A 15,010-nucleotide genomic window follows, 5' to 3' on the forward strand; every position below is an offset into this window, starting at 1 on the left:
TTCTTGAGAATTGATATTTACTTATTGTTATGCATATGCTAAAAGTTGAGCAGAATATGTCTAGTTTCTCAGCCAAGCTGCTAGGAAAATATGACTTTGTTCAACAATGGTAAGGCATTCAAGTATATAGATAGAGAGAGAAAATAGTGAGCACCAACTTTGAAACCAGAAATTTCAAGATAGGTTAAAGAAGTTGGAAGCAGTAAGCCGTCATTATCTGGAAAGGAGTCTTCTAAGAGAAGTGAGTGTGTGAGTCCCCACTCTGTCATTGGCTGACTCAGCTTTTTACAATCTTGAATCCAAAATTCAGTTAGGACGATATTTCAGCATAAGCTAAAAGGTTAAGAATAATATAGGCAAATGTGAGCCATAAATACACCATTGTTACATTTTGAATGACTCGGCTCATGAGCCAAAACAGCCAAATGGCTAAAACATATGGATGAGGAGCATCATGTCTTAGGATTGCTGCAACCTCAGTAAGTAACTGATAGAAGTTCAAAAAGCTAATGAAGAATAAAGGAACAAGCCAGCATGATTTCTCAATATGCCAGAAAATAAACTTCACAAAAAGGACCCAAATTTGGAATGCATAAGCTGATTGGGTACAACTAAACAAAATAATATTAAAATGCCCCTATTGCATACAAATAAGAAACTCAAAAACAAAATTGGAAAAGTTACAAAAACATAAATTGTAGACGAGAAGTATAGACAAGGACAGGGCGTGCAGGAGTCATCAGAAGAGCTCATCGAGCTCGAGTGATGCTTCTGTGGTGCTACGCACGGTAGGTGGCTGTCCTCAATGAGTGGACCGACGTTCCAGGCTTGTTTGAATCCTCTAGTATGGATAGATGGTATCCTCATCAATCTGTACTAAACAAACAAATATGATAGAATTCATATTTCAAAGGGGCTGCTTTTGGATCTGATTCACCCAAATAATTTCAGTGAAGATTAATGAAGGGGTGTCGATTAGCTTTTGCCTTAAACCATAAACCAATAGTATGAACAACTAATAAAGTTGGCTTTCGATGACTACTTGCCTATAGGATTTCTGTTATGGGCCTGCTTTCAAATTAGCTTATCCTCCTACAACTTGCTTGATAACGGACTTGAACACTCCCTTTGACTGATCAGGAATGGGAACAAAACAGAGTGTTCACTGACTTTGCCCAAATCCAAAACTTTTGTAAGCACAGATTGACGGCTTTCCTTCAAAAAAAATCAAAACCATTCATTTTCATCAAAGCAGAAAAACAAAAATGTGTAACTAAATCAATTTGCATCAGCCACAACAGCTTAAACACAACCAACATATCATTTCCTACTTCAGACAGAATAAACAAACAAACAATTTTTAAAGTATCTCCACCTACGAATGAATTCCTCATAGGCCAATCATATAACTCATCCTAGACGTTGCTTTCGCAGAAAGAAAAAACAAGGAAAAAAACCTAAAACTCAAAAGATTTCGAGAGCAAACTTCAAACTAAATCAGTATAACTTTGCATCACAATGATCCCAATGCTTTATATTTGTACATGCAGGTTTCAAGCCAACAAAAAAAGCTTCATAAATACTCATTTCAAAAATATAAATAGCAGATTAATCTACTGAATATTCTGAAAAGGCTGTTATCTCAGATTTTCAAGCATTGCAATAAACTTGAGACTCACCAATTTCAACTGAAACAATAGTGATGCTCTTGTGAGACAAGGTTAGTTGCTTTCCGTTGTGGTTATTGCGACATCCTCCCAGAAACTGGATTCACAAACAGATGCTTAGATGTCAAGATAAATAATCAGGATCTGAAATCATGTAATAATAAGCATGAGAAATAAGTATCATAAACTCATTCAGTAGCTTGAAACTAACAGTAGATGCTCAACTATCATGCAAATGAAAAGAAAAGTTTAAGCAATTAACAACTACTTTGATTTACAGTAGCAATCCCATTATTCTATTTTGACATTGCAATTTTACAGATTCAATTGCTTAGTAAGCTGCTGCCTCGTGCAAAACTTATCAAAGTTGAAAAACTTATCAAATCATGCATGTTCTTCACAAAAACTTTCATGTATTACAAAAATCTAGATCCCTAGCATAAACTCCCTATAATGGGCATCAGACATCATCTGTATAAAGGTAATAAATGTCAATTTCAGCTCATCAATTCACCTGATATGCGCAAGACAATTTATAGTAATTTCACGATGTCATTATTCTCCACTAGCAATACTAATGTGGTGTTGCCTGCAGAGAAACCCTTGTCACGCATTTCATGAATGAGTTTTGCTGCAGTCACCAAATCCTTGCGCCTAAGAAATCCATGAATAATCACATTATAAGAGCAATTATCTGGCGAGCAGACATTGTTTTCCATATTTCTGAAGATCTGATATGCTTCATCTAGGAATCCTTTCTTGCTAAGTCCATCAATGATTATATGCTAGAGAGGGTCACGGAGGGTCGGCCGACCCTCCGGCCCTCCGGAAAACCCCACAGTAGGGGTATTCCGCCCCTGGTAAGAACAGGAACCGCCATGGCTGGGAGCCCCCCAGCCATGGCGATGCAGAAGATGGAGCCTCCATCTGTGTAATTTCAATTTTGTTTTTTGAAATGTCATTAGCAAAACGACGTAGTTTTAGGTGTATGTTAGGGTTTTTTAAAATTTGGGGAAATGACTTAATTGCCCTTAATTAAATATAAAACCTTGCACCAAAATATTTGGCGTCCACACCAACTTTTTCGCGATTTGCTCCTGTGTGCGAGAGGAGGAGACGTTGCTGCCCGCGCCGTTCAACCTGCTGCTGCCGCCGTTCGTCGCTGCCGGTGAGGGTGATTCCGCTGCCGTCGCCGCCGGAAGTTGGGGAAGAGAGATAGAGGTAAGTTTTTAATTTAAGGTTTTGATTTTAGGGATTTTGATTAAATTGAATTGATAATCTGATAGTTTAGGGTTTTAATGAAATTGATAATATGTTAAATTGTAGGGTTTTGATTAAATTTTGAATTGATAATGTGACGGGTTTTAATTCAATTGATGATATTTAAGTGTTTTGATTAAATTGAATTGATAATATGTTAAATTTTAGGGGTTTTCATTAAATTGAATTGATAATGTTATAGGGTTTTAGGGATTTTGATTATAAATTGAATTGGTGATATTTAGAGATTTTGATTAAATTGAATTGGTGAATTGAGTTCAATAAGTGAAATTTAGGGGTTTTAGGGATTTTGATTGAATTGAATTGGTCATGCTTAGGTAATTTTAGATTTTAGCTCATCAATTACTACTGAACAGTGAATATATAAAAAAAAATCCAAAACAACTTTTGTATATAAATACATTTGCAGTAGAAATCAAATTCTTGAGTTGTTGTACCAAAAAAAAAATCTACATACAATGGAGCCCCGAGGTTTGAGTCCTGGCTCCGCCACTGACCACCAATAGGATTCCTACTTTCTAATTAACGTCAGACTTGTCCTCTATCAGCGGTAAAATCAAGCTAAACTGGAATCTTTCAATTCATATTAAATATTAGTGCCGTAAAAAATGACACATAAGCAAATGAGTAATGTGAGAATGATACATTAGTTCAAATGTCTACAGATTTAAAATATAGTAATAGATGGGTTCAGCTGTGTGGTCAGTGGGAGTGGTTTCTGTTTTCTCTTTGCATGGAATACGACGGCGTTTGCCCTTAGTGGGGGCGTTTTGCATGTTAAGCCTTGGGCTTGGCCTTTCCAATCTCGATCAATCTCGCTCCTTTGTTCCTCTGTTGAGGTAATTCCTTTTCCTTTGATTCCCTCTTCTTATTGATTTTGTTTAATTGTGTTGAAATCGTTGGATTAGATCAAAGTTTAGTAGCCAATCGCAATCGCAATCGCATGCTAATACCATCAGAATCAAAATGGAAGGAAGTAGCAACATCGTGCCCAGCATTGTTGTATATGTTACTGTGCCTAATAGAGATGCAGGTTTGTTTTCCTTTTCCCCCTTTAGTCGGTGTAAAATGATCCAAGTTTCTTTTTTCTTTTCTTTGGTTGGGGCGGTAACTATATGCAGCGATATTCTAATTACTAGGTAATTATAATTCAGATTACAATTAAGGGTATTTGATGTATTGTTGAATTATGCTCTTAGCTGTTATTATGTTGAATAAATGTGAAGGAATTAAATGAATAAATTTTTTCTTTTTCTTTTTTTTGAACCAAACTCATGTCATATGTTTTTTTTCTAACCTATACAATTCCATTCAATTATTTGATGCACTCAGCTCAAATCCAAACATAACTATTTATATATATATGATTTTAGGTCGGTGATCACGTCAAATTACAAATTATCAACCCACCTAATTATTGTTGGTGAATAACATAGAAACACTTAGATTTAATACTTTTCCTCACCATCGACTTTTAATATCTCATATTTCGTTGACATTCCAAACTGCCTTCTAAATTGTTCGAATTTTGCATCGTTAAATCCTTTCATAAATATATCAGCAATTTGGTCTTTTTTCTTCACATATAACATCTTGATATCTCCACCTAACACATCCTCTCGTACCAAGTGATAATGAATCTCAATATATTTGGTTCTCGCGTGGAACATTGAATTTTCAGTCAATTGAATATCTGACAGATCATCACAATATAATTGTATCGAGTAATCGATTGGCTGATGAAGATCCTTCATATGTGTATATATATATAGCGAAAAGAAAGACAGCAGTTATGATTATGTTTGTTTGCAGGAAAGAAATTGGCTGAAAGCATAGTAAAAGAAAAACTAGCAGCATGTGTGAACATAGTGCCAGGTATTTTGTGAGCTTTGAAGTAGGGATAGATTATGTTGTTTGAAATAGTAAAGCATTTGGTGATAAATATATATTGAATTCAGGTATTGAATCAGTGTATGAGTGGGAGGGAAAGGTATGGATGATTTGATTTGATTTGGTTGAATATTAAAAGATATTTTGGAATGTAATTTGTTATGCGAGTGTGTTGCAGATCCAGCGTGATTCAGAGGAATTGCTGATAATCAAGACTAGACAGTCTTTGCTGGAGGCAGTGATAGAGCATGTAAAAGCAAATCATGAATATGAGTATGTATAGAATAGAATAGAATAGTTTATTTATTTATTTATTATTTGATCTATTTTGTTTTTGTTCAGAGTACCGGAAATAATCTCCTTGCCCATAACTGGTGGAAGTATTCCGTATCTGCAATGGCTCAAGAACAGCACCAGGGACGACTAGGGAGGGACTAAGTATTTCCTTTTGATTGCTTGCTATGTGTTTCCTTTTGTAGCAGCTGTAAATTTTCAAAGGGACAAGAGAGTTAGACAATCCTCTTTCTGGGAACGATTCTAATTCTCCACAGCCCTCTATTGATAAAGATTGGTTAAAGACTTGACCTGAAAATGAATAATCCTCAATGAGTGGATTGACCTTCCAGTCTTGTTTGAAAGAAGAGCTCATTGAACTCGAGTGTTTCTTTTGTGGTCCTTAGCACATTAGATGACTGTACACAGGAAAACTAAAGCAATGGAAATGTAGCATGACATGAAAGAAGTTGAAGTTAACATATAACCCAAATGAAGATGGTGTCATATTTTAATCAAGCACAATACTGAAAGTGATGAAAGTTGAAGTTGATATGTTTCAATAAGAAGTTTAAATGTGTTTTCAGAGATTCTTTATCCATGTGTTTCAGTAAGATACTGCCAGTAATGTGTTTCAGTAAGAAATACTATCAGTTATTAGTTATTGACTGAAATAAACAAACAGTGTGGTTCAATAAGAAATAATACCAGTTATTAGTTACTTATTGAAATAGACAAATTGAAGCACAATGGTGTAATAATTCACAGATACCACACACAAGTTGCAACTACTAAAAATCAATCATGTTCTCTCTTTTATTGCTCTATATACATAAATAAAAATAAAAATTCCTTCAAGTTTGAACATCCAAAAAATCTGTAATACTCATTTGCTGAACAGTTAGGGTAATCTAAATTCAAAAGAAAGCATCCTTTCAGTGCTACTTTTTGTATTCCATAAGGATAGTAAAATTGTGTTCACACTTTAATTGGGAGATTTTTATTGGGAGAGTTCTATCTAAAAGGTGTTTGAAACTCAGGAATCTCATCGAATATCCGAAACAGTTAACATAATCTCATCAGCTTAGTGATGAATTAATCATGTTAAGTTTTTAGTGATGAATAAACTGCATCACCTACCCTCATTCGGTTTGTCCGATGCCCATATTTTAATGCCTGGAAGAAAGCATCTAAGGAACCAGTGCAAAATATCTGAACTAGGGCCCATATTTTCCTTTGTGTTTTGAGCACCAATCTTGTAGATGAGGAACGGACTTGAGTTTAGGGCATTCTTGAATGTATAATTCTTGAAGAGGGATGAGGTTTTGGATACCCCTGGTTATGGAGAAGTGAGTGTATGGAGTCTCCACTCTGTCGTTGGCTGACTCAGCTTTTTACAATCATGAATCCCAAATTCAGTTAGCTTTGGAGGTAACTGAATTTCCTATTCTCAGATATGAAATGAAGTTGAAGTTAACAGATTGTTGGGAATTTTTCTCGATTGCGACAATTTAGCGGAAGCGATAAAACAATTTTATTGAATTTATGAGGTTTACAAGAGGGCACACTCTAGAAACTTTCTAGAGTTACATTGAGATAAAACAAAAATAGTACACTCCGGTGTTTCTCGAAAATACCCCGAAATAATTATCTTTACTATTTTTATCTCTCCCCAAAATATTTAAACTACCCTCTCCAAATTAAAATCTCCTAACCGGAGACTTAATTCTCACAAAACTCTCTTAATTCATTTTGCCTTGCTCCCTAAACTCTTAATGCTCTCAAACTCACATTTTTACAAAATTGTGTGTTTTGCTCCATCTCCTCCTTGGCTTTTATAGCTCAAGGAGGGAACATTGCCAGCAATTAATATGCTGGCAATGTTTACCTTGACCACCAAAATTCGGTGGTCTAATTTAGACCATTGAATTTGGTGGTCATTTTCGCACCATTTTTCTTTTACTTTTTTTTTTCTTTATTTTTTTTTAATAATTACAAATTACATAATCAGTTCCTAATTAATACAAATTACAAAATAACTCTTCATTAATCGGGACTTCACAACAATTCCTTAATTGTTTTAAATTAATAGTTAATTTTTTTCAACACAGATAACCCAAATGAAGATGAAAACAATGAAAGTTGAAGTTTACTTGCGGAAGAATGAGCCTACAATTGCATAGAAGAATGTTAGTAACTTTTACACATATGACATGTCAATTTGATGATTTGATAAATTGATTTGATAATATGATATGCCATGTTGATTTAATGAACTTGTAGATTAATTTGCATATCAAAACTGTGTTTTCAAAGATTCCTTATCTTTGTGTTTAAGTAAGAAGTTTAATTGTGTTTTCGGAGAGTTTTTATCTATGTGTTTCAGTAAAAAATGCTATCCTAAGTTTAACTCTGTTTTCAGAGATTTTTTGTAATGTGTTTCAGTAAGAAATACTACCAATTATTAGTTACCGACTGAAATAGACAAACTGTATGTGTTTCAGTAAGAAATACTACCAGTTATTAGTTATAGAGTGAAATAGACAAACCATATGTGTTTCAGTGAGAAATACTACCAATTATTAGTTATTAACTGAAATAGACAAACACAAGCACAATGGTGCAATAGTTCACAGACACCAGGTACAAGTTGCAACTACTAAAAATAAAAATTCCTATATCTTTTTCAAGTTTGAACATCCAAAAAATATGTAATAATCATTTGAAGAACAATTAGAGTAACACAAATTCAAATGAAAGCATCATCCGAGTACAGTGCAGCTTTTTGTATTCTACAAGGATACTATAATTGTGTTCAAACTTTAATAATCTTGTGTCATGGATAAAGCAACTTGATCCCATGAGCTCCTTCATTAAAGATGAATACATTTCTTCCTGAATCAACCGAAATAGACTGAAAAAGTCGGTGTTCCCACCACCATTTGTGGCACTTCTCTAAGAAAAACAGCATCTTCAATTCTTCAATATGTGCAGTTCGAACTTCATTAATGCAGCACTGCTAACGTTAGTAACCTTTACAGATTTATTGATTGAATAAGAGTTGGTGCAATTTGAATGATTTTTGTTTTTGAAATGAATTGAAAAGTGAATCTCTGTTGAGTCTTTCTCCGGTCATCTCTGTAGAATTGGTATTCAGCAATAAGAAAAATGCACATATTTAGAGTTTGTAACTTTTATTGATGTGACATGTTAATTTGATGATTTGATAACATGATATAACATGTTGACTTGGTGAACTTGCAGATTAATTTGCATATCAAACAATATTTAAATGTGTTTTCAAAGATTTTTTATATCTGTGTTTCAGTAAGAAGTTTAAGTGTGTTTTCGGAAATTCCTTATCTATGTGTTTCCCTGAGAAATACACTATGTTTTCAGAGATTCCTTGTAATGTGTTTGAAATAGACAAACCGTATGTGTTTCAGTAAAAAATACTATCAGTTATTAGTTATTGACGGAAATAGACAAACTGTGTGTGTTTCAGTAAGAAATACTACCAATTATTAGTTACTTCCTGAAATAGACAAACCGAAGCACAATAGTGCAATAGTTCGCAGACACAGGTACAAGTTGCAACGACTAAAAATAAAAATTCCTATATCTTTTTCATCGAACTTCATTAATGCAGCAGCTCACAGATTTACATCCTCGAACTTCCATTGTCTCAAGGCAAGGGATCTCGTTATCGCAAAGGACCTCTAATGAAGGGCAGTCATGAATGCCAAGACTTTTGAGACTGTGCAAGGCACCATTTGTCAACTGAAGGACATCCAATAAAGGGCAGTGAACAATGCAAAGACTTTTGAGACTGTTGAGGCCATTTAAATTGAACTCTTTCAGTCTCTCCCAAGAATCCTGATTCAAATATGGTTACAAGACAACAACACCAGTTCCAAGTATAATTGCCTGAAATTGAAACGCTCAATCTATTTTGATGTGGCTCCAGTGACTTGAGAGTCTGCTCATCCTCAATATTTGAGTTTACAACCATATCATAATAATCCCATTCCAAGTATAATTCAAGTACTCCCAACTTATTCACATCCTTAATATCTCCCACATTCTGTAGCCCTTCAACCTGAAGCTTCCCTGCTAATTGAGAAAGTTTCTTCAACTCTGATATCTTCAGCCCATCATTCCCTTCTCCCACTATGTACTTGCTTAACATGCGCAAACGACAATTTTAGATAGGTCAAGGGCCAAGTAATGCTTTAAGCTCAAATTCATGTGGTGAATATGTCATTTTCAGCAAGTTAGACACTATGTAAGTTTAGGGAGCCCTTGATGCATTAAGCCTAATATAAATGAGATAAATTTTGCGGAGGAAGTGGTTTGCATAAGATAGAAGAGAGTACTCAACTGAATCTGAACAAGTCAAAGTTGAACAAAATTCCAGCAAACTTGTCTCATTTTCTTCTTCAACGAGCTAAGCTTTGAGACCATCCAGCACCAGTCGAGCAGCAGTAAGCTCTGTATTCTACCAAGTAAAGCATAAGCTAAAAGGTTAAGAATAATATAGGCAAATGTGAGCCATAGATACACTATTGTTACATTTTGCATGACTCGGGTCATGAGCCAAAACAGCCAAATGGCTAAAACATATGGATGAGGAGCATCATGTCTTAGGATTGCTGCAGCCTTAGTAAGTAACTGATAGAAGTTCAAAAAGCTAATGAAGAATAAAGGAACAAGTTGGATTATTGTATTATCAGAAAAAAGAGTACAGCCAGCATTCGGGAAGCATAAGCTGATTGGGTACAACTAAACAAAATGTCCCTACTGCATACAAGCTACAACAAATAAGAAACTCAAAAACTAAATTGGAAAAGTTACAAAAATGTAAATTGTAGACGAGAAGTATTGACAAGGACAGGGCATGCAGTAGTCATCTTTAAGATCTATTAACTCTTAAACATGCCATCAGAAGAGCTCATCGAGCTCGAGTGATGCTTCTGTGGTGCTAAGCACGGTAGGTGGCTGTCCTCAATGAGTGGACCGACGTTCCAGGCTTGTTTGGATAGTTGGTATTCTTCGTCAATCATCTAGCTCTTCACTTCAACATATGTGTATCCTCATCAATCTGTACTAAACAAACAAATATGATAGATTCATATTTCAAAGGAGCTGCTTTTGGATCTGATTCACCCAAATAATTTCAGTAAAGATTAATGGCACGGAGTCTACTTGTCTACCACCTAGGCAAATTACAGAATTCAAATTTTACAAATTTGAAGATTTTAGATCCAAAATGCAGATATAAATTCCATTAAAATTGATGAAAACTAATTTGTTATAGGTAAATAGAAAACTATAGCTTAATTGTTAATGAAAACATATCTGTAGATCTTACATTTACTCGAGCTAACTTAACATGTTAACGGTGAGTGATTAATTAAGTGAATGTCTGTTTAAACATAAAAGCTTATATGCTGGAAAATTATGTGAATACATTTTCGTGATCACCAAAGGCAGCCAAGATGACTGGAAAAATCTTACTTCATGATCTTCAAAAATCCCTTTCATACATGGTGATAATGGTGAAGGTTATTGCTTTATCCTTCACCACCCTGAATCTACATGTGTTGTTTCTGAGATGACATATAAAAGAATTAGAACAGCGTAAGGATGACATGTTAAGTTACATTATTGTTTAATAAATAAGCAAAAAACTGGCAGTTTATAATACCTGGAAGAAAGAAGGATTCAGAAACCAAAAAAGATGATTCTTCCACACAGTTAGGAAGCAAATTCCAGCAAACAAAGTAGCAATCTCTGAAATTAGTGATAAATTCAAGGAGGCATAAGCTGATAAAAAAGGATTTCATTAGCTTCAAATGTTGAGACAGCTCCCTGGCACCGTACGGAAGCGATCATACACTAGGTAGCTCTCTCATCAATCCTGTGCAATTGCTTATTACATTAGATATCTAAAAAGATGAAGCAGTTTTCATCCCAACTATTAGATATTTAAAAAGAGTTCTACATTTCTTCCCAACTATTAGCAATGTCATGGAACCAATTGAACTAAAAGCTCAAGCTGATAGTTAAAGGTCTACTACATATTAATATTTGACAACCAACAACTGCAACCTCATCTTTCTGCAAACTAAAAGCAGGCACGAGAAGCTTGAAAGAAATTATTTCAACCTATGTTGCACGGAAACTCTTTTTCAATAGCGTTTCCGCATTTCGTGTCCATTTCCTTTTCCGTTTCCATTACTGTTTCCTAGCTAATTTTTCTTAGAAATAATGTTCCCCGGTATCCGTTTCCGCTTCCGTTTCGTTTTCCGTTTCCGTGCATCATAGATTTCAACTATAAGTAAAACGTTAAGTAAGGAACATACAATTAATTAATTAATTAATTGCAGCATGAAGCATTCCTAAATGTATAGAATCTCTGCAATGGTAAAGCATTCTTAATCAAATTTGAGGAGTTATTAATCATAGAGATATAAGTAATTACTCACAGTTCCATTGTCCCAAGAGGAAATTATTAACACATACCAGATTTCAAAATTAAGTTATAATCCAAAATTAAGAGCAGATAAAATATATAAATTAGGGGTTTAGTTACTTACCCAAGTCTTATAGGAAATGATGGGCCCATATTCTCCTTTGTCTTTTGAGCACCAATCTTGTAGATGAGGACAATTCCAAATTTCTAAATATTCAAGTGCAGGAGGGAGGCTCTCAAGAGGAAAGAACTTGAGTTTAGGGCAAGCAGAAATGCGTAATTGTTGAAGAGAGTTGAGGTTTTGGATACCCCTGGATATGGATTCCAGGTTCTTGAAACCAAAGATTTCAAGATAGGTTAAAGAAGTTGGAAGCAGTAATCCCTCATTATCTGGAAAGGAAACCATGTCTGTATTTGATGTTACTGTGAGTCTTCTAAGAAAAGTGAGTGTGTGGAGTTCCCACTCTGCCATTGGTTGACTCAGCTTTGTACAGTCTGAGATGTCAAGTTGAGTTAGCTTTGGAGGTAAGCACCCTTTTAGAGACGATATCTCTGTATTTTCTATTCTCAGACATTGAAGGGAAGTGAGATTCTGCATCTGATTCGGTAGATACCTCAATCTGCAACACTGGTCAATCGTGAAGGAGACAAGAGAGTGATAGGGCAATCCCCATTCCGGAAGCCACTCAAATTCATCACAGTCCACTATTGATAAAGATTGAAGACGATGGAAGCTTTGCATATGATTCGTTAAACACTTGAGTCTTTTACAACTGTAAATTGATAAATACACAAGAGTGGCAATGTTGGGCAATTCCCTCTCAGGAAAAGATTCCAATTCATCACATTCACTAATACTCAATTCAGTGAGATGAGAAAACCCATAAAGAAATGACTCTAGTAATTGTTTTGCCCCTTTCCCAATTGTAAGAAACTTGAGGGAATCGGCAAACTTACTGCTTGGAGAGCAGCTCATGGATTTACAACCCCCAACTTTCTCAGGACTAGACATCTCACTATCACAAAGGACCTCCAGTGAAGGGCAGTTCCAAATGTAAAGATTTTTGAGACTGTTGAGGCCATTTAAATTGAACCCCTTCAGTCTCTCGCAATATGAAAGATACAAATATTCTAGGTTGAGAGGCAAAAGCCCTCCCTCTGCATTCACCAATGACACAATCTCCTTACACAATCTCCCAAATCAGTTCCATCAGCCCACAGGCATTTCAGTTCATCACATCCACTAATCTCAAACTCTTGGAGAGCTGACACAGCCGGTAGATAGCTTTCATCTAATATGGAAAGGCCTTCCATTCTTACAATTTTCAACTCACTGAGACATGGGACATTAGTCAGGTTTCTCAGAACTACTTCTCGACATCCATGTATAGAGAGCTTTTTAAGAGATGGAAGGACTCTAGGGGAATCAGTTAACTGTTGGCAACCTGAAATTTCAAGTTCTTCGAGGGAAGGAAGGAAGCTTGGCAACTTCCCTACCAATTTTGGACACTTTTCTATCTTAAGCTTGCGAAGCTCGCGGAATCTTCCTACAGAATCTTCATTTAGAGCATTACACCAAGACCACTGCTTCCACTCTGACATATCATGAATCTCTAGAGACTCCAAACAAGGAAATGAAGAATCATCCTCATAAAACTCGGTTCCCACTTCTTCCACTCCTCCCAAACCTTGTAAACTCAACTCCTTTAGTGAGGGTAGGCGTCCAAGAGGCGGCAACAATTTGATATGCTTGCAAGACCACAGCTTCAGCTTTACCATCTTACTGAATATGGGATCTCCTACCCATGATGGGAATTGCCTTCCGCCAAAACCTGCAATTGAAACGCTTGATGCATTTTGATGTGGCTCCAGAGATTTCAGAGTCTTCTCATCCTGAATATTCGAGTTTATAAGTGTATGATGATAATACCAATTTAAGTATAATTCAAGGAGTCCAGGCTTCTCCTTAATAAGATTCAAATCCTTGATATCTCCCACATTCTGTAGCCCATTAATCTCAATCTTCCCTGCTAATTGAGAAAGTTTCTTCAACCCTGATATCTTCAGCCCATCATTCCCTCCTCCCACTATGAACTTGCTCAACATGCACAAGATTACCAGTTTGTGGTGGCATTTCTTTCAATGAGTCTGTCCAACTAATATCAAGATATAGCAAGTTGGTTAAATTACAAATGCTTTTGGGTAACTCAATAAGTCGATGACAAGATTGCAGCTTCAACGTTTCCAAGTGAAAGAGCTTACCAATTGATTCTGACAACCTTCTAATATAACTGTAAGATAAGTCCAGGTACCTTAATAGCTTCAATTCACCAACACAACTTGGCAACTCCTCAATTTGATAATGTGTTAGTGACAGTACCCTTAAGCATTTCAATTTTGGCAGAAGATCATATACCACCTTTCTACTTAAACATCTTCCATAAAGAACAGACTGCTGTAGAGAGGAAAATGTCCTCAATTTCTTCATCTTGTAAAAGCATTCAAACTTTCGGGAAACGTTGAACTGCTGAGGAATGAATGATGAATGCCGAACATATGCATATGACTTTGCTCCCTCCAACTCTTTCTCAACCAAGTGAAAACATGTGTCTTTACTAACAACATGTGCAAGATCATTAATAAGGTCGTGCATCAGATATCTTGATTTGTTATCATTAGATTGTTGAAAAAATGATCTTAACAATAATTCATCAAAATACTGATGACCTAAATCTTCCTTTCGCTTCACTTTATTAGTCTGCTGACACAAAAAACCCTCTGCCATCCATAATAAAACCAATTCATTCCTATCAAATTCATAATCCTTGGGGAAAATTGAGCAATACCCAAAACATCGCTTCAAGGGAGGAGGAAGATGGAGATAGCTCAGCCTCAAGGCAGGAAGAATATTGTTTTTGTTCTCTGGTAAATCCCATATCTCACTCTTAAGTACTTCCTCCCATGCATTAGTGTTGGATTTACCCCTTAGAAGGCCTCCAAGTGCTTTAGCTGCCAAAGGTAATCCCTTGCATCTTTTGACGATCCCTTCACAGTGGTTTTAAATCCAAGTGCTGATCAAAGTTAGTTGCTCCTAAAGCATGTTGGCAAAACACATACAAGCATTCATCATAGGACAGCTCTTTGAGTTTATAAGCAGTAGTAAAAGTACCTGCCATCAATGAAACTTTCTAAATTTTAATGTTCATCATAACAAAGCTATTTCAGATGTGAGCAAGTAAATTCATTATTTAATTGCCTGCTGTCATGTCTGCAACGTTCTGAAGGCGAGTTGTGATGATAATTCTGCTTCCTGGTGCTCCTGCTTCAAATGGACCACATAAAAGGGTCCAATCATCATACTTCTCAGACCAAACATCATCCAGTATAATTAAAAACTTTTTTTCAGACAATTTTTGCTTCAGCT

The 15,010-nt window shown here is 35.7% G+C and overlaps 1 protein-coding gene and 2 long non-coding RNA genes across 5 annotated transcripts; 1 reads left to right on the forward strand and 2 right to left on the reverse strand.

Moving 5' to 3' along the window:
* Positions 1-450: 450 nt before the first annotated feature.
* LOC136222201 (uncharacterized) lies at positions 451-2,558 on the reverse strand. 2 transcript variants are annotated; one of them, XR_010685532.1, is made up of 4 exons: positions 2,182-2,558; positions 1,680-1,764; positions 1,047-1,215; positions 451-871 (listed from the first exon to the last, which is right to left on the reverse strand). It is a non-coding gene; the product is annotated as an uncharacterized lncRNA (long non-coding RNA). The 2 variants fall into 2 exon arrangements; XR_010685531.1 differs by having other exon boundaries at positions 451-1,215.
* A 184-nt stretch (positions 2,559-2,742) lies between these two features.
* LOC136222202 (protein CutA, chloroplastic-like) lies at positions 2,743-5,708 on the forward strand. 2 transcript variants are annotated; one of them, XM_066009741.1, is made up of 7 exons: positions 2,743-2,888; positions 3,614-3,787; positions 3,857-3,981; positions 4,761-4,823; positions 4,907-4,938; positions 5,017-5,111; positions 5,181-5,708. In XM_066009741.1, the coding sequence occupies exons 2-7, from the start codon at positions 3,633-3,635 to the stop codon at positions 5,263-5,265; spliced, it is 555 nt and encodes a 184-aa protein (XP_065865813.1). In that variant the 5' UTR covers positions 2,743-2,888; positions 3,614-3,632; the 3' UTR covers positions 5,266-5,708. The 2 variants fall into 2 exon arrangements, with proteins under 2 accessions (XP_065865813.1, XP_065865814.1); XM_066009742.1 differs by having other exon boundaries at positions 5,017-5,088.
* A 4,142-nt stretch (positions 5,709-9,850) lies between these two features.
* LOC136224629 (uncharacterized) lies at positions 9,851-12,221 on the reverse strand. The gene is made up of 3 exons (XR_010686517.1): positions 11,711-12,221; positions 10,819-11,031; positions 9,851-10,720 (listed from the first exon to the last, which is right to left on the reverse strand). It is a non-coding gene; the product is annotated as an uncharacterized lncRNA (long non-coding RNA).
* Positions 12,222-15,010: the final 2,789 nt, after the last annotated feature.

The sequence above is a fragment of the Euphorbia lathyris genome, chromosome 3 (assembly GCF_963576675.1).
Source record: "Euphorbia lathyris chromosome 3, ddEupLath1.1, whole genome shotgun sequence".
NCBI classification, from domain to species: Eukaryota; Viridiplantae; Streptophyta; class Magnoliopsida; order Malpighiales; family Euphorbiaceae; genus Euphorbia; species Euphorbia lathyris.